Source organism: Coffea arabica, chromosome 7e (assembly GCF_036785885.1).
Source record: "Coffea arabica cultivar ET-39 chromosome 7e, Coffea Arabica ET-39 HiFi, whole genome shotgun sequence".
Taxonomy (NCBI): domain Eukaryota; kingdom Viridiplantae; phylum Streptophyta; class Magnoliopsida; order Gentianales; family Rubiaceae; genus Coffea; species Coffea arabica.
This window is the reverse complement of record NC_092323.1, coordinates 21,718,077-21,740,271: the sequence shown is the minus strand read 5'-3', so window position 1 is coordinate 21,740,271 and position 22,195 is coordinate 21,718,077. Positions and strand designations below refer to the sequence as shown.

The 22,195-nt window shown below is 36.6% G+C and overlaps 2 protein-coding genes and 1 pseudogene across 2 annotated transcripts; all 3 read left to right on the top strand.

Moving 5' to 3' along the window:
- Window positions 1-6,517: 6,517 nt before the first annotated feature.
- On the top strand, window positions 6,518-9,558 carry LOC113701539 (pentatricopeptide repeat-containing protein At2g03880, mitochondrial-like; annotated as a pseudogene).
- Window positions 9,559-17,600: 8,042 nt separating this feature from the next.
- On the top strand, window positions 17,601-19,331 carry LOC140011295 (putative late blight resistance protein homolog R1B-13). The gene has a single exon (XM_072060079.1). It carries the CDS (start codon window positions 17,601-17,603, stop codon window positions 19,329-19,331), a length of 1,731 nt encoding a protein of 576 aa, XP_071916180.1.
- Window positions 19,332-19,392: 61 nt separating this feature from the next.
- LOC113700719 (putative late blight resistance protein homolog R1B-16) lies at window positions 19,393-21,393 on the top strand. Its single transcript, XM_027221175.1, has one exon. It carries the CDS (start codon window positions 19,393-19,395, stop codon window positions 21,391-21,393), a length of 2,001 nt encoding a protein of 666 aa, XP_027076976.1.
- The last annotated feature ends 802 nt before the right edge of the window (window positions 21,394-22,195 follow it).

Sequence of the window (22,195 nt, the reverse complement as noted above, 5' to 3'; positions counted from 1 at the left end):
TTCATGTCTCTCGCATATGTTCAAACGCACACCTTCCATAATAGTTGCCAGTCTATTAGTCTCCACAAACGACTTTGAAACTAAATATGTGTATATGTATATGTGTGTCTGTATGTGTATAAAATTAATTACTTTCTATTGTCCAAGTGATATGCCTAATTGAAGATAAAAGATAGGTCAATAAATAGTTTAATTTTACCCTTTTTAGTATTTAACTTTCTTTCATGAATTAATTTTACTTATGGCTTATCTCTCTTGCAACAACTTATGGTTTCAACTAAAGGATTTTGCTTACTTGTTGATACAAAAGTAAAATTATCTAATTGTTGCGTTGTTGCATTTATTAGCTTCACTGGAAACTAAAAATTCATTCATGAGATAATGGCAAATTGCTGCCCTTTTTTAATTTTTTAAAAAATAAATATGAAATCTTTGTACGACACACATTAACGTTAATGCATCTTTTGTATGAGACTGAGTACGATGTTCCCGCCTTCACTGTTTGCGCTCTGTTAGTATTCTACCAATGTATTAACGTTTGCGATTCCAGTTGGATTATTGGTGCATTTATGTTAGGATTAAATGCACTCGATGTCATCAGCTAAGGTACAACTATCCTATTAATTCACAGGTTGGAAATTTTTTTGATAAGTTTTATTAACCTGCTGCGAGAAGTATTCCATTTTTTTTCCCCTTTTAAAAGATGGTGCAGGGGTGGGGGATCATGGGCAACTACTGGCTTCTTAAAGTAATTTTATGCCCTAATGGTGATAATAAATAACTAGTGCTAGATTTTGACACATCCTACATCTGTGCTTATTTCAAAAATATATAATTATATATTTTTATGATCAACTATTATATTTAAAATCATGTTAGAGCATATGTGTGCTTTTCTCAAAAATCTATAAATTCTATTCTTTTTTTTTATTTTATAGGAAGTTATTGTATTTAAATTCATGGTAGAGAAAAAAGAGGAGATGTCAATAAGTGGATGTACTTAAGATCATGGTAGAGAAAAAGAGGTAACTTGAGTAGCTTGAAAAGTAGTTTTAGAGGATATTTTTGATATACCATTAAGTGACATGAATTGATTACATCGAATGGAAGCTCTCCTATTGTATATAGTATAGATATTGTACTTACAAACAAATAAATAAATAATTACAAGAGTTAAACTATCATTATGACTCATTAGCAAGGGTTCTAAACAATAATCTACTTCTAAGCATCGAAAAAAAAAAAAGAAAAATCTTCAATTTTACAAAAAAAAAAAAAGGAGATGAATATAATTGTTGTGTGTTCGCTAGCAAAATTTTGATGTCATTGGGAGTTGAATTTTATTAACTGAATTCTAGCAAACGGTTATATATGTAACCCCAGAACAGGGAGAGAAAACAACTGTAATCAACATAACTGATAAGAGTTTGATGTGTCCTTACCGTTTCTTGGCCATGCATAATTAGATATAGTGCTTGTTACTGACAGAACCAAACCAAACGAAACCTTAGGATTTATGTTCCATCTCTGTACGTTATTTGCAGTATTGATTGAACTCGTTTATGAAGCTTGACAAGGAAAGTTGATCCACTTATTCCTGGTTCGAGTAATAATCTTCTGTGCATATGCATCACTTTAATTGTGAGAAATTAGAGAAAGGATAATCATAGATGTAACAATCTAACAGACAATTTGGGCAACTTTTCCTTCCAAAAAACCACTGATAAGATAAATAGTGCTCCATTATTATCAATAATTCAATAGTCAACAGCAGATAAATTTTAAGCGTTCATTTGCATCTAATTTTTATTGCATGACAAACAGTTCCCCGTTAATCCTTTCGTTTGGACACAGAAATGTAAAAATTTACTGTTTAGATGATAATGGTTGATAGTTAACCATCTTGAAGTTCTTTTTGACAATTCTTAAAGAAACGTAATAAGGTGGTTTCCGTCCTAGGGTTTAAGCAGTATGTATATATATAGGTGACCTGAAGCTAAAATTGCTCAGACATTCTTGACTACTAGACTTGAACAATGGGAGATAAAGCAGCAAACTATGTTGCAAGTTTATATACATCAACCAAAAGAATGATAGAGCAGTCTCTGAGGTACGTTCAAGTCATAGTATTTCCTCCTCAGTTGCATGAGCAACTATTTCCTGCTAACGTTGTACCTGCACCACCACCACGTTTAGGTTTTGCCCCAAATAATCAACAAGATCAGCACCTATTGATTTTGGGATTTTGCTTCGCAGCAATCAATATTCCAATGATAAAGATCCAGAATCTGAACCATATTCCAATAGCCTTCCACTTGGCTTGTCTCATGTTAATATTATGCTTCACCGCTCTCTTTCTATCCGTCTACATATCTAGGAACTCCAATCCTGCTCTGGGTCTTGTGCTACAATATGCCTGGGTCTTCTTTGGAGCCACCTTGTTTTTCCTTGCCACAACCATGTTTTTCCCCCTTTGGCTTAAGCTAATATCCTGGTCTATCTATGCCTTAAGCCTTCTTGGAATATATCTTTCTTATCGCTTAAACTGAATTGCTTTTTTTCCCAAGAAAGCATGATCTTGATTCCTCAATCAGCCCTCCATCAAAAGATGGTCATACTCCTTCTAGTCGCCACCCTCTCTTGAATCGTAAAGTACTACTATAATATGTAGACTCTTTGTTGCAATCAAAGTGTGGAGGTATAAGAAAAACCCCAAAACGTCTAAATAAAAGTGGGAGATAAATCGATATGTTACCACTGAAGATGCTGCCAGTGCTCGCTACGTGCTACTTGCTACCCGTCCTTGTAAATTTGCAAGTTATGACGTTGCTTGGTGCTTGCTAATATATAGCTATCCTCCAATATTTTGTATATGGAAGTTGTGAAAGAATCCGGGTTTGCTATGCATTTTCCATTGTAAGATACGATAGTATTTGCTATACATCCTGAATTGTGAAATACGAATGAAATGGATGTATTTGATATGTATAATTGAAGTTATAAATGAAGTTTGCTATGCAACCGCTGTTTGTAAGATATATGAATACATAATGTTTGCTATATATCCTAAATTATTGTGAAATACAAATGATATATTGAGAATGCTTATCATCATGTTTGATGCCAAAGCATGCATTAATGTTGGTAAGAAATACTTTTTAAATACTATTTCTTGAGCCATGAAGGTATACTACTTGATATTAGGGAAAGTTAATTGGTTGCCTTCAATGTCTTTATATATTTTCATAAAGAAAAATTGTTCAAGTATGTCTTCAGCAAATAATATAGTCTTATATATAACTAGATTTTGATGATCTTCAGCTCCAACTTTTGTTTTGCATGCAAGCGAAAATGGATCGCACAGAATGATCCTATTGATCTAGTGAGCTTTTGGATTCTGAGGTTGGATATATTTAATTGAGTACTTACTCATTCTATCTCTCAGGATTAGCCAAACATGCCCTAATAATGTTAAAGAAATTCAATTAATTTTCATGAAACAACATCTTTTACCCTGTTGATGAAGAAAGATATATAGGAGATACATAGATTTGATAAAAACAATGCCTGAAATAGCAAATGGGATTCCAAAAGAAAACCCACGGCAAAATTTAGAAAAGAATTGGCAAGCAAAGATATTGTTAAATTGAGCCGATGAATTGCATGCATGTACTAAAAGAGAACGTTCTCAAGCCTAAAAGACATGATAACTTTATTATTTGTCTTGTTTTTGTCATTTTTGAACTATAAGGTATCATAAAAAAAAAATCGTGAAAGAAGCAAAAAGAGAATTGGCTAGATTCATTATTCACTAGCTTGATGGGTATCAGATTAACGTTTTCTGCAAAATGCTCCTCCGTTGAGCTTCCTATTGCGCAATGTTCTCAGTGCTGTGGCCTCTGAGTTTGTTCCAGCAAATAGCAATGCATATACGGGCATGGGTAACTTTCTTGTTTTGTCTGTTTCGATCGTTTCTCAGCACTAATATGTACTTTCTCATCGTGTCGAGACAAAAAGAAATTAGAGAAAATTTGAAGAAAGCTAAAGGCCTTTCTATTTCCGACCTGGAGGGCATTTGCTCCCCTTACAAATAGTATTCCCATTACCATTAACAACAAACCTAAGAGATATATAGCTTCTTCAAATTCATCTCTGATATACAAACATGGCCGGAAGAGATAGTTTCGTCAGTCAAACTGGAGATTTTTCTGGCGTTTTCCCTTATAGTCCAAATGAATTCCCTTCCTGCCATCTTGAGATCCATTGCCACGAATTCAGGCAACACCAGCTATCTGCAAGAATTTATCAGGATGGTTTTCGGGTTTTTACGCATCCATCCAGCAAGTAGAGTGTGTTTTTCCAGGTTTGACTGAAATTCACCATATTCTTCATGTTATATCTCAATTTTCTGTCAGCCAATTCAGCTGCCATTTGCCATGTCCTGTATTTGGATGTGCTTTTGCTCTTGTTTATTTTGTGTGCATGAATGATAATTCAATGTCGAGAATCTTATTTTTATTTTTAACTGGGCTCATGGTTTGTCTAGTATTTACTGATTAAATATTGTGGATACTCATTAATATAATTACGTATTCAATGTTTTTTTTTTTGGTGTTTTTTGTTCCTACTTCAAGGCAAAGGGACTAACAAAATACTTTCTACGTACTTATCAGGATATTTGAAGGTCCTAAATCTCATGCAAAATCTTGAACACGTCTTGTCTGATCCACCCCCACTCAAATCATTACAAGTTTCTCAACATCCATGTACATTGTCAGAATAACGCAATGAAAACTAATGGGTCACAAATTTACTCAGGACTCTATATGGTTCTGCCCGAATTTCAATGAAATTTTTTTTTTCTTGCTGAATTCCTTGCTCTGGTTGTTAGTAAATAAAAAGAACTCCAAGGGCTGACGGGCCAAAAAATAACAAATGTTTTGCCAGTGGTTAAATTACCTTAGAAGTCCCTAAAATTTTCTAAGGTATCCTGTTTACCCCTTAGAATTTATTATATGCGCATGGTCTTGATCCAAAACCTTCTGCTTTTGTTAAAATGGACACGACATCTCTTTAGGCTCTTTTTTTCTTTTTGATAAGCGGAAGGTTTTGAATCCAAAATTTTCTATTCACAATTCATCCCATCTTACCATGCAATCTACCCAACCTTCATGCAAGACCCTGTTAACCTAATGAAAAAGGCTATTCATAAAGTTAGGATTGCTGTGGAAGAGAGAGTAAAACCACAAAACTCAACCAAGTTTGTTTTTGTGGTAGGTTTCAACTAGTTTTCTACGTATTGTATGGTTTAGCTTACGACCATTAATTTGGCACAAAGAGCTATGCATTGACTTGTCAAAGACCATTTTTAAGGTTGATTCGGTCTGCAGCAAATTATAAACAACCAAAACGTGGGAACAAAATATTGATGGTGACTAAAAGAAGTCTGCGAAAGAAGTTGAGAGACTTGTGGAGTACAGATTTGGACTATCCAAACTTTATAATTTAATATAGTTAATGATCATTTAATCATTGTTAGTGGCCAACTTCGATTGTTTATATAACTCTAACTGTCAACGAATATCGGTGGAAATATGAACTTTCTCTCGATGGGTACTCCATTATATAGATGACATAGAAGTTACTATTATTAAATTGAGGCTGTATGCAAGTGCTGCAGAATTTTTGGGGGATTTTTTTTTTTGGGGAATTCCTAGCCATCTTTTCTCCTTGTCTAACCCAAGGCCCAAGCTAATTTCCTGCTAGCTCCATCGTAATTTTTAATTTCGTGAAAATTATTAAAATGAAAGACATAATAAAACGATTGGGGATGTAATCAAGTTAAGTTACACTCGAGTATCGTTATATTCAAACTCTACTTAACATGCATAAAGATACTCAATCTCAAGCGAGTAATATTACTGAAACTCCAGCTTAACCTTGATGCATTGCTCACAAAACTTAGAGTTCGACTCGCAAGGGACTCAAGTCATCGTGAGTCGTGACTAGGGATGTAATCGAACCGAGCTGCTCGCGAGTAGCTCGCGAGCAGCTCGGTCAAAAATTTGACTCGAACTCGGTCAAACCGAGTTCGAGCAGCTCGATAAGACTGTCGAGTCGAGTTCGAGCATCTAGAAGCGATGCTCGAAAGCTCAACGAGCCTTATCGAGCATTTTAATTTTAATTATTTAATATTTTTAATTTTAATTATTTAATATATTATTATTATAAAATTACCCTTATACCCAAAAGAATTGTCGAATTTACGAAATGTTTCAAGTCATATAAAAATTTTAAAAGGGCAATAATGTCTTTTTGCTTAAAAAATATTAAGAAAATAAAGTTTAATAACTCGAGCTCGAGCGAACTCGATAAGGCTCGAATGGACTCGAACCCATGCGAGTCGAGCTCGAGTACTGCGAGCAAACTTCGAGCTCGAGCTCGAGCTCCAATAATACTACTCGCTCGAGCTCGAACACCCTAGTTGTATGTCGAGTCGAGCTCGAGTATCGACTCGATTACAACCCTAGTCGTGACCCTTGTTGAGTCGTTAAGCTTCTTCACTGACCAATTTGCCAAGATATTGGCATTGTAATGTAACTTGAAGTCGTTAGGACAAGTTAGAGATTAGTTTCACGCCTTTCACTTAGACTGACAAGCGAATAACGATTTTTTCTGGCCGAGGCTGCAGAAAGAAAAGCCTGTGCTCATGTACAAACTATGCTCGCGGTACAATAGTTTATTAACAGAGTCTTCTTCTTATCCAGATTGGTGCTTCGATTTGAGTCTTAAAGCTTGCAGCATTGCGAGCTTGGCAAGCACTAAATCTTCACTGCTTGGCATCAATAGATCTTTGAAAGAGCTGGTGGGATCAGGCCGAATAGACGAAGCACGGAAACTATTTGAGAAAATTCCCCAAAGAGATGGGTTCACTTGGAACACTATGGTTTCTGGGTATGCTGATTTAGGGAGGTTAACTGAAGCAAAGAAAGTGTTTGATGATGCCCCAAATAAGAGTTAAATCAGCTGGTCATTCCTCATTTGTGGGTATTGCAAGTACGGGTATGAAACTGAAGGTTTTCTGTTGTTTTGGGAGATGCAATGCGAGGGCTGCAAGCCGAGTCAGTACACATTAGGCAGTCTTCTAAGGGTGTGCTCTGTAAACGGTTTGCTTTTGAAAGGCAAACAGGTCCATGGATATGCCACTAAGACCAATTTTGACACAAATGTATTTGTAATCACTGGCCTTATTGATATGTATGCAAAGTGCTTGTGTGTGATGGAAGCTGAGTTGCTATTTGAAGAGATGCCTAGCGGGAGAAATCATGTTACTTGGACCGCTATGATTAATGGCTATTCGCTGAATGGTGATGCACACAAAACAATTCATTGTTTCAGAGGCATGAAGGTGGAGGGGTTGAGGCAAATCAATATACCTTTCGAGGAGTTTTGACAGCATGTGCTGCTGTTTCTGATATTAGGTTTGGGATACAGGTGCATTGTTGCATTGTTCGTGAAGGTTTTGAAGCAAACGTCTTTGTTCAGAGTGCATTAATTGACATGTATGCTAAATGTGGGGACTTGCATAGTGCTAGGAAGGTATTGGAGTCAATGGAAGCTGATCATGCGGTTTCTTGGAATTCATTGGTACTTGGGTATGTGAAAAATGGGTATGAAGAGGAAGCATTGTCATTATTTAAGGTGATGCATGAGAGGGATATCGGAGTTGATGACTTCACTTACCCATCCGTCTTGAACTGTCTTACTTCCAAAAAGGATGTGAAAATAGGACAATCCGTTCATTGTTGAGTGATCAAGACTGGCTTTCAAGGCTATAATCTCATTGGCAATGCCCTTGTGGATATGTATGCAAAACAGGGAGATTTAAGTTATGCATTTAAGGTGTTTAACACTATATTGGACAGGGACGTGATCTCTTGGACCTCTGCTGTTACTGGTTGCGCTCATAATGGCTCCCATGAAGAAGCCCTGAAGTTGTTCTGCAAGATGAGAAATTCTGGTGTTGAACCTGACCAAGTTATCACTTCTAGCATCTTGAGTTCCTGTGCAGAGTTGGCTTTGCTAGAGTTTGGACAACAAGTTCATGCAAATTTCATGAAATCTGGACTTCAGTCATCCTTACTGGTTGACAACTCTCTTGTGACAATGTATGCAAATTGTGGCTGCTTAGAAGAGGCCGACAGAGTTTTCAAGTCAATGGCTAACAGGAATACTTTTTGCTTGCAGCCATGCAGGGCTTATTGATCAGGGATGTAGATATTTTGAATCCATGATAAATGTTCATGGAATAAGGCCTGGTCCTGATCACTATGCATGTATGGTTGACCTTCTGGGACGTGCAGGAAAACTGCTCGAAGCTGAAAAGTTGCTCGATGAAATGGCTGTGGAGCCTGGTGCGACTGTTTGGAAAGTTTTCCTTGCTGCATGTAGGAAACATGGGAATATAGACCTGGCGAAGAAGGCAGCTTCGGTCCTGTTTAAATTGACGCCAAAAGATGCTGTCCCTTACGTTATGCTGTCTAATATGTACTCTAAAGCTGGCAAGTGGGAAGATGCTGCAGCAGTGAGGAAACTGATGAAATCAAAGTGCATAAGCAAGGAGCCTGGGTATATAGTTGGCTCGAAATGAACGGTAAGGTGCACAGATTTATGTCTGAAGATAGAAGCCATCCAAAGTCCGATCAGATCTACTTGAGAACTAGTGAAGTCATGGGTTTAATCAAGAACGCTGGATATGTACCAGACGTGAATTTTGCACTCCATGACATCAACGACGAGGGTAAGGAACAAGGTCTTGCCTACCATAGTGAGAAGTTGGCCGTTGCGTTTGGCCTTCTATATGTGCCACAAGGAGCACCCATTAGGATATACAAGAATCTTAGGGTCTGTGGTGACTGCCACGCTGCTATGAAACTCATTTGGACGCGAACAATTATACATTGAAGTCAAAGTGAACCCAGGTAATCTTTCACCATTGTCAATATAGGACTGGAATAATCAGCCCCTTCCAACTTTTGAAACAAAATCCCGTCCATGCGCGCTTGAATTCCATCAGAAACTGCCAATTCATCCAATAGTTGTTTCAAAATTCTGTCTGCTCCGACGAGAGAGTTTCCTATGCCAGTTAAAATCTCTGGCAGCGATGGCGATGGTTTAACCAGCTCAACAAGAGTAACCTGAACATGAATCATCATCAATCCAACAGAAAAATTAACATAACAGAAAAGTGAAGCCCATCTCATCAAATCGATTGCAGATATCATGTAAACAAGCTCCGCCGGCAAGAGAAAACTTCAAGCACCGATTATTTAGCATCACACTTTGCAGACAGAACAGAAATGCTCAACCATGATGGCTAAACACAGATCCAGTACCCGAATCACGTTTTCCTTATGTAATGCTTCTCAGGTTTATCCAACACATATATCTTAGTATCCTAACTCTAAAACTGCAATCAAAAAGCCTAGGGCATGTAGTTTCAGATCAACTGCAATCAAGATCAATTTTGTTGTTCAATCATGCAAAAGCTTAAATCAAGTGTACATATTGGGTTTTCATTCCCAGCATTTACAGGTAGTTTCTTTATCATTCCTTTTTTCTTTTCCAAATGGAGTACATGGATAAAAATGCAAAAAGAATGGCACTTAAGGGGTGCAGGAGGAGATGCAAGACAAGAAAGAATTAACCCCATTTTCTGTATGCCTGGGCACAAACTTAAGCATGTCTGCAGACTGCTACCCCAAAAATGGATATCAAGGGTAAATGAAATCACAAACACGAAGCTAATAAATCTGCGCAGAAGAATGGTTTGGCCACATAAATGTGCCTCACTCGAAGATCGGCATAATCCACTGCTCCAGTTTTGCCGTCTAATATCTGATAATAGGCAACATGGGCATATGTGGCACATCAAATATTCTTGTTCAGGAAGTGAATTACTTGGGCTAGAAAAGAAGCATCTATACTGTAACACCATTTTTTTTTTCCTTAATCCATTATTTTTTCATAAATTTGTCTTGTAAATGATGAAGGAAATGCTGTCCATTTTTAATTAACATATAGAAATTCACCAAACAGCAGAACAAAAACTAACCTAAATGGCCGTTGTTCTGCAGCGGTGAGCTCAGCACATCTCCCCCTTGATATTATCTCCTCGTTAAAGCCAATCTTTTCATATAATTTTCCCAGATTGAACTTTCCTGCACCAAAACAGTGACAAAATCTGCCAATAGTGCATGAATTCATTTTGTGCAATCTCCAATGGAAAGCTCGGCTTGGGTCAAAGGTGCTTAATTTAAAGAACGAACACTACTCATCTATTTGCAACAACTGTACGAGAAAAAGAAAAGGCATTCAAATAAAGGCAGAAAAAATCGAACTGTGAGAAATAATAACCAAAGCTATCAGAGCTCGCCATAACAAATCAGTGGAAAACACAAAATAAATTTCCACTAATGCCGCGTCAGTAGAACAGGAAAGAAAAGACCTGGCAGACAATTACTTTTGCTAGCTAAATCACAATTAGGTACATCTAATTACACAGGTGACCTCATTCCTGCAGTTGATTATCAAATTAGATAGCATTCCCACCTAAATCTGATTTATAACATTACAAGTAGCTTATCCTGCATTCTAAACTTGTCTAAGGTGAGAATTACAGCAATTGCATGCAGTAATGCAGTAATGACTCCTGACTTGGGCCCTATCAAATGCTATTCCCATAGACAATACCAGAGTGCCATTGGGACTGCTTATTTATAGCCAGGCAACACATTTAAAATGCTACATGCATTTCTTGTGGAATCATTATCTCTTTTATCCAGTTGGTTTCTGCTCATACAAAACTCATCACCATAGCTACTGACAAGGTCTTAAACAACAAATGACATATAAATCACATAACAAAGAACAGATATAATTTAAGAAAATTATCACTTGGAGTTTCCACAATTACCTGTCACAACTCCAATTGAACCAGTCAATGTTAGATTTTCTGCAACTATAATTCCAGCTCCCATTGCCGTATAATATCCTCCACTAGCTGCCACATCAGCCATTGATGCAACAACAGGCTTAGAGTCAGCCAAGAGTCTGATTTCTCTCCACATTCTGTAGGACACAATCTTTGTGGATCACTGAACCATTCATCAGAGTTTGGGAAATAAGCTATCAGCTTGTCCCATTTATTTTCCCAAAAAACTGCAGATATTGTTGCCAAGAGCAGAGCATGTGCATTTCATTACCGTAAGCATACTGCTAACTGTTTGGGGTAAACCACAGAAACGTAAACCTTAATGGGTGAGCAAAGATTTTAAGCAAAACAACAAAAATGAGACGGATCTATGGTTGCTAACCTATCTTTGCATTTGCCAGATATAGCTCTTCCTCAGTGAATATTTAAAGTAAGCACTTACAGTGATCACAACTGAGACTCAAAGACCGTAAAATACGAAAATAGTTTCACAGATATGTTGAAAAGATTTTATGCAATATCAGGGCTTCTATCTCACAGTCCTTAAAAAGCATAATGATGCCCAAGGTAGATCTCTTTTTTTTTTTTTGTCCAAACGATAGGAAATTTTATTATCATAAAAAACAAGTTACATGTACAAGCAACGGCTCGAGGGAACTGTACAAAAAGTGTTCAAAGAACACTGAGGAAAATTCTTTCCTCATCCACAATTACGCTTAAAGTGTCTGCACTCAGTTTTCTACTATCTAACATATTTTCTTCCCTTTCCAACCCAAAAGAGTACATGCAAAACAGTCTTTTCAGATTCAGAATATCCTCCAGCAATGTAGCCATCTTGCTATCTGTTGGTTGTTGCTGTATTAGTTGTTTCCATAGCTCTTTGTTGCAAAAGTTGAGTCGTACCTTTCTCCACTGCTGGTGCACAGCTTTACACAGAGCTAGTTTTAATGCCAATGCTTCATCCAAAATTTTACTCCCCAGGCTTCTCTCTTTCAGTACCCAGTCTGCAATTTTAGTGTTTGCTATTATTCTTACTGTGACTCCTATTCCAAGGCCATTCTGTTCTTGCTTCTTTGCTGTTGTCACTTCTAAAATTATAGCCCCTTCGTTTCCATTACTCTGGCTTTGTTGTTCATTTGCAGGGACTGTTTCTTCTGTACTCTTCCTATCGCCCTGTTGGAGCTCTACACCTTGTTCCAGCCATTCTTTATGCGCACGGTCTACTGTTCTCATTGGTGTTGATCTAGCTGAGCTCTCAAATTCCTTCTTATTCCTATCTTTCCATACCTGCCACAGTATATTTGCTGTCAGTCCAATATGATCCTTCCCTTCTGGTCTAGTCCTTGCTTCTGAAATTCGCAGCCACCATCTCTTGAAATCTCCCTTTTGGTCTGTTGCTCCATCCCATTGAATGGGAGCTGATTTCCATATATCCATAGCATGGGAACAGTTGAGCAGCAGATGTTCTATGGTTTCTTGTGCCTCACCACAAGTTGAGCATATAGGATCACCTATTCCTGTTCGTCTCCACACTGCCTCCCTGACTAGTGAGGCTCCTTTAATACACTTCTAGATGAAGTGTTTGATTTTATGCTTAATATTAAGCCTCCACAGTGTACTCCACATCTGAGTCATTTGTTGGCTTTCTTCTGAAATACTTGATCCAGCTCCCTCCAATTTGCACTTCCTTTTGCTTCTACCTTTCTCCATCAACATTTTATATCCTGAATCAACTGTATACTCCCCTCCCGCATTTGGTTTCCAGTAGAAGCTATCTTCCCTCCCAGATAGGCTTAGGGGGATACGGAGGATCTTCTCAGCATCTTCTTTATGGAAGTTGCTGAATATGATAGTCCTGTTCCATCTCTGCTGGCATATTAGCTCATCCACCATTTCCAGCTCACAATTACTTGTTCTGCACATAGTTGGCTTCCCCGTGGGTGTCTCTGGTATCCATTTGTGGGCCCAAATTCTCGTGCTTCTGCCATTTCCAATTCTCCTCATCAAGCCTTCATCTAGTAAACCTCTTGCTCCCATTAATCCTTGCCAAATCCATGATCCGTTCTTAGGAGGGGTGCATTGTAAAATGGATTCTTGAGGGAAATATTTAGCCTTTTAACACCTTACTGACAAGAAGGTTTGGCTTAGTTAGTAACCTCCATACCTGCTTACCCAGTAGAGCTTTATTGAAGGCTTCCAAATCCTTGAAGCCAAGGCCACCTGTGTTTTTGTGTGCTACCATTTTGTCCCAAGATATCCAGTGCATTTTATTTCTTCCCTCGGTTTCACCCCACCAGAAATTAGACATGGCAGCTTGAAGCATGACATTACGTACGTAGGCATGGCCATTGCAACTGCCTTCAACATGACCTCTTTTCCAGCTAAGCCCAAGGTAGATCTCACTGCTTCATCAGGCTGGTCTGCAGCAGGTTTTTGTTTTATGTTTCCCTTAAATTTTGTATTCACTTAGCTGAGTGCCTACTTCTTGCCATAAATCACACGGTACAGAGCTAAAGAATACATTCCATTATTGCATGACTTGAAAATTGAAAATTGTAAGAAGGAAATCTGGTTAAAAAGTGTAAGAAGAAAATTGTAAGAAGAAAATTGAAGATTATTTTGATGGATACATAATTATCTTCAAAGCTTGACTTAAGCTGAAGCTGATGATATCTTGTCATCCAATCTGCATCTCCAATTTATGTTTGGCCAATATTCACTTGGGTTTGAAAACAAAAGGGCCAAAAATGGGATTTCTGAATGCGACAAATTGTGAGCCCATCACTAGTAGTGTAGAAAAGAAAAAGGTTTTAATAAAAATATGAATTGTCTTGCAGTATTAGATTTTAGGTATACAGAATTACAAATCAAAAACATCTTTGCAAAGTAATATTTAATTTGAAAAATAAAAAACCCATAAATTCAAATCTATTTCTAAACTTTTTTTTAATATAGACACATAGCATATTTACCTTGCATAGGTCTTCAAGGGATCTGTTGTTAAGGCCTCAATGGTCCATAAAATTTAACATGTAAATACCATACCCAGAACTGCTCACACTAATAGCTTAAACTATTTTCCCATGAATACCATCATTACCCTTGTGAACACCAACTTAGTTAGGAGCTTAGTTTTTATATTTTTTATGAATATATTTCTCAATCATTTTTTTACGTTGCATATATCAAATCACCATGGTATATTTTTCTATAAAAATTTCAAAAAATATATTTCAATTAGAGAAATCATTGATTCTATTCTATACAACTAAAGCGTTAATAAATTCACACAAAAAATTTTGTGATTCTTCAGATATAATATTTTTATGCACTATCATTGCATACATATGCTATTTTTTTTATGCACTATTAGTGTTCAACATGAGCAGATGTACGGACTTTTGTTTCTGTGAATACTACAATACCTAGTGCCTCTTCAACGAAAAAAAAAAAAAAAGATCTATGTGCCTAAATTAAACCCATCCTATTGTCCTCAAAGGAAATATATGATTAGAATTTCATATGGATAAATAGCAAAACAAATAATGCATTTTTCTAATGGGTTTTTGCTTAATATCTGCTACTGGATTCTGTATATGGCCAAGGCGTCACAGTATTTGGCTTGGTAGGTTTAAGTGTTTGCATCATTTTAATAATTTTATATAGTCTTTTCTCCTTCTGCACTTCTTGGGAGCAACTGGATTAATAAATTGATCTTCTACGTAAAACTCAACTGAATTAATTAAAGTAGGACAAAGATTGATACAGAAAATAAATGTGACCGAAGATCCATTCCGATTCAAACGATTGGTTGTATTGAATTAGGTTTGCCGGACCCAAGCAAGTAGACATCATCGCTTTTCCATCGTGCAGCGGTGCGGCGGGATCCATTACGCACGGCTCCCCTTGCATCATAATTCATAAAGTCTCCCCCAAACAGACCAAGACAAGATAAACAGTCTTGGAAGCTGCAAAAAGGACAAGAACAAAGAGTCTGCCAAATATTTGACTATAGTAGTTGTCAACATCCTAAACAGTGCTCTCTCCTCTCATGTTATACTTTCTATTTTGAAATATTTTAAAATAATTATTATATTAAAAAAGTCAAAATATCTTTTAATCTGTCTTTTTAATATAATTCTTATTTCTAATAATATGCATGTTATCATTTAAATTTAAATTTTAAATTTGTAGGAGTAAAATTAAAAAAAGAAGCACAAACATTACAATCAAATCACTATTATTAAAAAATTAAATTCTCCAAACATGACGAAATAAATGGGACGGAGGGAGTAACATGCAAACTTATAAGATGTTTTCTTATGTTTGCAAAAACCAGGAATCGTTAATAATATAGTTGTAAATTTACTAAGAAAATTGGTATGTTCCTAATAAAATTACACTTTGCAATAAAATTATCAATAATATTCATGAGAAAGAATAGTGCTATACTTTAAGGACTAGTGCAATGTTCATCTTAAGGCATTGGTTGGTTGCGTAGAGTAAAAAATTTAGTGTTTTGTTAGAATATAGTTTTATTTAAACACGTATTCAATTGTAAATAAGCAATGACTGTGAATATATAAGCTACAGATCGAAAATTGTATGCACTAACTAAATTATTCATAGAAAAATGTTATAGAGTAATAAGTTTTGCTAATAACGCTATATGTTTTTGCTAAGTAAGAGTATTTTTTAAAAAAAAAAAGCATAAAAAGTGCCTGAAGAAATTTTGTAAATATCATTAACAGGATGATAAATTTTACCAAGAGCTTTTTAGTCATAAAAAAGTAGTTGTGAGTTTCAATAAAAGAACGGTAAATTTTACTTAAAAATTGGAATGGTTTGCATGAAAAAATGTTAAGATATGTTAATAATGTAATAAATTATGCTTGAACAAGTAATAACTTCTGTGTTTGAACAAACGGTAAGTTTTGCTTGAAAAATTAGTAAGATATGTTTTATATAAAAAATGATAAGATTTGGACCAAAAGTGATACTAAAAATTTAATAAGATTGTTATTTAAAGAGTTAGTTACAGAAACTGTGAAATTCATTTCTTTTATACAAAAACTTACTATTGGTTATACACAATTTACTGCCACAACTTTGTCCCTAGTGAAACTTATATAATAGCTTATTAAAACCTACATGTCGTATTACATTAGTCACTCATTTGTGACTTATGGTTACTCTTCCTCGCTGTAGACTTTTCCAACACTTGAAGGAACTTTAAGCCTCAATTTTTGGTGTTCGAGGAAGATTTGCACTTTTCCAAAATTTTACCATACAAATCCTCCTCTTGGTGACTCTATGGACAAATATGTCTTGGTCTTTGACAAGTTTAGGTGAATTCTCAGTAGCCTCGGCTTATCATTTTAGTTAAACAATCTAGGGATCCTAGGATACATTTAATGGTAGGCTTCTTTGGTATGTTTCTTCTTGCTTCGTCTTTTATGCGATCAACTTCCTTAATGTAGCCTTTTTAAGTAGGTTGAGAGTCTAGATCATATTTTCTACTTGGAAGAGGTAGATCGGATGATTTACCTTTTGGGCATGTTATTTCTTGTTATCTTCATATTGTTTTACTTATAAGTATCGAAGTACATTGTCGAAAGAAAAGCTAAAAATGGGCAATATATCTGGAAGACTTTAGAAGCCTGAAATTTGGATTACTGATTTAAGGTGGTTGGCAAATACCTTTTCTAAGGGGATGCTATATTTCTTCAATTTTCAGTTGGAAAATTCAAATGTTGGGCTAATATCTTAATGTTTGTCAAGGTGATTTTTCATTAAAAATGGATGTTTTTTCATTGTTATGATTGTTTGGTTACTAGCAAACTCTTGTCCCTAAGATGATTTTAGCAATTTAGTCTTCCTGATGGCTTTATGCTAGCTAATTGCTATGGTTTTTTCCCGCCCTCCTGTACAGTAGTTCAAAGAACAATTCAATTCCTTTTGATAAGAGAATCACAGTTAAAATTCATTAATATTTTTATATAGAAAGCCATATATGAGTTAAGACAAAAACAAATTAATGGATAACCCAACTCTTTGTAATTTTAGGGATTCTTATGTTTATGTCTCTCACTTAGAAAGAAATGTCGTGATTTAAAATCACTTTTTTTTTTTTTTTTATAAATGAACTCTTTCTAAATTGGTAGGATTTTTGTTGTGACTTCGCATATGAATTGGATTTACAAGAATTGTTCAATTAATATGCGCGGAGTTTTGACAAGGATAATGAATGGTTTTGATGGGAAAAAAAAATAGTTCAACTATTAACTTTGAGCAATTTCGACTAGGGTGTTTACATTCTGGTAAAATTACTACTATTTACTGCCCTAGTATCAAAACCAATGTTGCACTTACCGTAGTATTACAACCATTTACTGCTTTAGGATCCATTATTTCGAAATGCACGTTGGGCCGGAAGTAGACAAAAGCTGTCTCGCTTAGGCTCCGGGGTGGGGACCCTAAATGTCTCTACCAACACAACTTGCCGACAATATTTGACTATTTTCAGGTTATGAGAAAAGTTGTAAACCTTGAACTAAAGTTTATTCAAGATGCAAATATGATCTCAGAGTGAATAGAAGGTACAACAATGGAGATATGCTGCAGCAGTAGCCGTAGTTGCTTTGAACTCGCTCTCGATTTTCTGGGCTTGATCGATAAGACATTCCATTATTTCGGTGATGTTATCTATGAGCTGGAGATCGACGTGAGACTTTTACAAAGCTTTGATCTGTATCTGACAAAGTGTAGGAGGAGGAGGAGGAACCATAAAACCTGTTTGGAACAAGATAAGGAAGAGAAGGATGTTACTTCTTTCAGAATTCAAAATCTGATTATCAGAAGAATGCAAGATCTTGAATTTGCTTGCAGCGAATGCTTGATTCCTTCTCATTTAGCTGGTTTGACTCAGATCCTACGTGAGCTCACCAGATTTCGGGAAGCAATCAAGTTGTTTTTCGAGCGACATATCAAGGAACCGTGCATCAACTTTTTGTTGGAGTATTACTGGCTGAGAGATCCAGAACTAGTTATTGATTTCATTGATTCGGTTTCAAAGGCTCTGGCTAAAATGAATGGATTCCATTTGGAACGCCTTGTAGAGAACCTAATGTTCTTGAAGAGTTTCATTCTTTTTGCCATGCTTCGCGGCGTCAAGGGTCAGCAACTGATAGATCTCTTGATTCACGGTGAAGTGGTGGCTATCAATGCATTACACCTGGCTTCTGTATGGTGCTTTCACACAAATAAAGAAGTACAGAATGAAACAGAACTTCAAATGACTCGACTAATACGCGAGAAGATTAATCCCGGTGATCCCCAGGTCCGAGAAAGTTACATCCATGTCTTGACTGCTGCAAAGTTATCAAGATCATCAGACACTTCAGCTCTGGAGAAGAATAAGCATCTAGTAGTTGACTTTATGGATTATCTCGTTCACAATATTAAGGAGCTGCTGAAATCTTGTACCAGTACTCCAGTCCCGATTATGAATCAAATGCTCAAATTTGTCGAGGGGCTAAGATTCCTGACAATCCTCCTCAGGCATCAGGAGAAGTTCAAAGAGCTATGCCATGAAATGAAGAATCTGATTGGAGTTGTGTCCTGCGATGCAGCGGTTGTAATCTTCTCTCTCTCTCTGAATCAAATCAAAGAAGGCTTGGCCAAGGAAACCGATCTTGCTCTTTTTCATTTGCTTAAAGCGCTCAAGTTTATTAGGGCAGAAGTTACCGATCCAGTAACATCATTCTCGCCATTTGGTTTTCCTAGGACCAATGAGTTGGGCTGTATGGATTTTCTGCTTGAAAATCTGAAGGAACTAGAAAGTTGTAATGAGGCTGACGATTCAATTGCATTCCCAGAAGATCAAATCCACACAGTCCTAGAAGATCTCGTATTCTTAAGATCTTTCCTTGCCAAAATAGTAGACCAGCGCAACCGGAATGGAAAACTCCAATCTCTTTGGAGTCATGTTATGGAGGTTGCACACAGGGCAGAGTTTGTCATTGACTCTATAGTGGTTGGTGATAAACATCAATATTTGGAAAGAGTTGCCAGCGATATCCAGCTTTTGAGGACTGAGGCCCTTGAAACCTATGATAGCACGAGGCATGACTATGAAGCTCAGAGAACTAACCAGAAATCTTTCCGCATTGAGGCAAAACGTAGCACCCCAGTGTTGAATGAAGTTCTGGTGGGTCTTGATGATGAGGTAAAGACAATTATTCATAGTCTTACCAGGGGTTCAAAGCTGTTGGATTTTGTTTCAATTGTGGGTATGGCTGGACTTGGTAAGACAACAATGGCCAATAGAGTTTACTGATCCATTAATTTTAAGCCACTTTCATATCCTTGCTCGGTGTACTGTTTCTCACGTGTATAGCATGCACAGTTTGTTAGTTCAGCTTTTATGTAGTATTTCTTCTAAAAGTCCTGATCAATATCTTGAGATGGACGAAAGTGATTTGGCTCACAAGCTGTACAAACTTTTAAAGAGAAATAGGTATCTCATTTTTTTGGATGATGTGTGGGAGATTAAGGCATGGAATTTGGTCAAAAGTTCATTGCCCGATGATGCTAATGGAAGTAGGATTCTCTTCACCAACAGAATTCAATTGCAATTCAATCCTAATAGCAAGGCTCACAATCTCCGTCAGCTTACCAACGAAGAGAGTTGGAAATTGCTGCAGAAAAAGGTATTTGGCAAAGAAGGTTTTCCTCCGGCACTGGGTAAAGTTGGATCTCAAATAGCAAAATTATGTAGGGGTTTACCTCTCACAGTTGTCCTCGTTGCTGGAATTCTTGCTAATACTGCAGAAGACTGCTGGGAAGAAGTTGCAGAGAGTCTAACTTCCAGTATTGTCCTTGATGACGAATACTGCAGGAAGACGCTTGAGCTGAGTTACAGTCATTTATCGGATGATTTGAAGCCATGCCTCCTTTACTTTGGTGCATATAAAGAAGATGAAAATGTTCCTATCCGAAGGTTGTTATGGCTCTGGATCTCTGAAGGCTTCGTGCGAAAGACTGAAGAAAAGAGTTTAGAGGATGCGGCAAATGACTATTTGAAGGATCTGGTTGATAGAAGTTTAGTTATGGTTTCTGAACAAAGATCTATGGGTGGTGCCAAAGCCTGCCGAGTTCATGATTTGGTACATGAGTTTTGTGTGAAAAAAGCCAAAGAAGAAAACTTTCTACATGTTTTGCATGGTCGGAATGATCGTTTTATTCTTACTGGCCCAAGCAACCCCCTCCGAGTTTGTGATCAAAATGGCAGGAATTTCATGATTTGGGAGTTAATGTTAGAATTTCCCAATGTACGCAGTTTGTTATTGTTTAAAGAGGATGATTTGGGATTTTGGTTACCTAAACTTCTTAGAGTGTTGGATTTGGGGGAATTGGAGTTTGGTGCATATTTTCCTATGGAAGTATTTTTGCTTGCTCACTTGAGATACTTGGCTCTTCGTCTTAACTTAATAGATTCTATCCCAACTGCAATTGCTAACCTCTCGAGGTTACAAACTTTTCTGCTACGAGGAAACAACGCTGATTGTTTGTTACCCAAGACTATCTGGAACATTAAGACATTGAGGCATCTGTGGACTACAGATTCCTCTGTTGGTTTTATTTTTCCTGTTGAAAATCTTGAAGTATCCCCAGGCTTACTTCATTTAGACGCTTTAAGCCTTGCCATTGATCCCTCCTCTCAAAGCTTACAAAAGATACTGACAAAGTTACCAAACATCCGCAGGCTAAGATGTAAGATGACGGAATCAAGCGAAGAACCTACTAGAATTGGCGACGGGATTCTCGTGTTTGACTGTTTGAGTCAACTAGAATCACTTACTCTGCGTTACTTTGGCAGATATGGATTTAAATTCCCTTTGAATTTGAAGAAGTTGACTCTCTCTCACAATGAGCAGCCATGGAGTGAAATCTCAACAATTGGAATGTTGCCCAAACTTGAAGTGCTTAAATTACTCGATGACTCTGTCGTTGGGGAAGAATGGGAAATGAAAGAAGGGGAGTTCCCTAGCCTCCGAATCCTGAAATTGAGAGGCTTGTGGGACTTTCGCAGCTGGACTGCATCTTCTGATAATTTTCCCCGTCTTGAGAAATTGGTTGTGCGCGATTGTGAGCATTTGGAAGAGGTGCCTTCTTGTTTAGGGGAATGTCCGACTCTTGAAATGATTGAGGTGAGAGAGTGTCGTGAGTCTGTTGCAAGTTCAGTGAAGCAAATTCAACAAGAACAGATAGATATGGGAAATGAGGTTCTAGAGATCTTAATTGAAGATTGTGTTGATCCATGTAGTCCCAGCGAAGAAGAAGAAGAAGAAGAGTCAAGTCCCTCAGAAACAGAGTCAATCTCCTCACAAGGAGTCTAGTTGAAGTTAGCTAAGCAATTCTTCTTTTAATTCTGCTACAGATTGATATAGTTAGCTAAGCACAACGATGCACTTTTCCTTCTTTGTATTTCGGTCAGAGTAGTACAGAAACTTTTAAATTGCTTCTGTTTTTCCTCAACAAAGAACCATACACTCAATTAATTAATATGTTAAAACATTCTGCTGCTATTTAGTTGCTTGCCATGTTATTATTTTTGTAGTATGTGTATTACGGTTATTATTAGTATTATTTGTATTAGAATATATAATTTTGTGGTGTTTCTACATTTCTTATATTGGTTTTGTTCTCCTTTTTTTCCCGGTTTCTTTTTCCCTTTTTCCCCCAAATTCTCTTGCTATTAAATTGCTTACCATATTATTATTAATTTATTATTATATTGCTATTATTATTATTATTATTATTATTATTATGAGAGGTCTTTGCTGAATTGTGGGATTTAATAAAGGATCTTTGATGTGTGAATGAATAATGGAATTTGCGTGTGTTATGAGTTAAATAGGTGTAATCAGCTGACGACGACGTCCTAGTTTAGTAGCTAAAAATAAGGATGCAGAAATTAAGTGTCCTAACTTTAAATCTCATATTTATTTTTTTTTACCGACAATATTTTTTCTCAAGGTTATTGTTTTTTATAATATTTTTGTTATTCTAATAGAATATGCAATTGTGCTATTATGTATTTTTCTCCTTTTTCTTGAAAAATAGTTTGCCAAAGAAATTGCGCCTGCCAAAATTCTTTATTATTACGCGGTACTTTCCCTTTTTGGATGGAATGCTTCC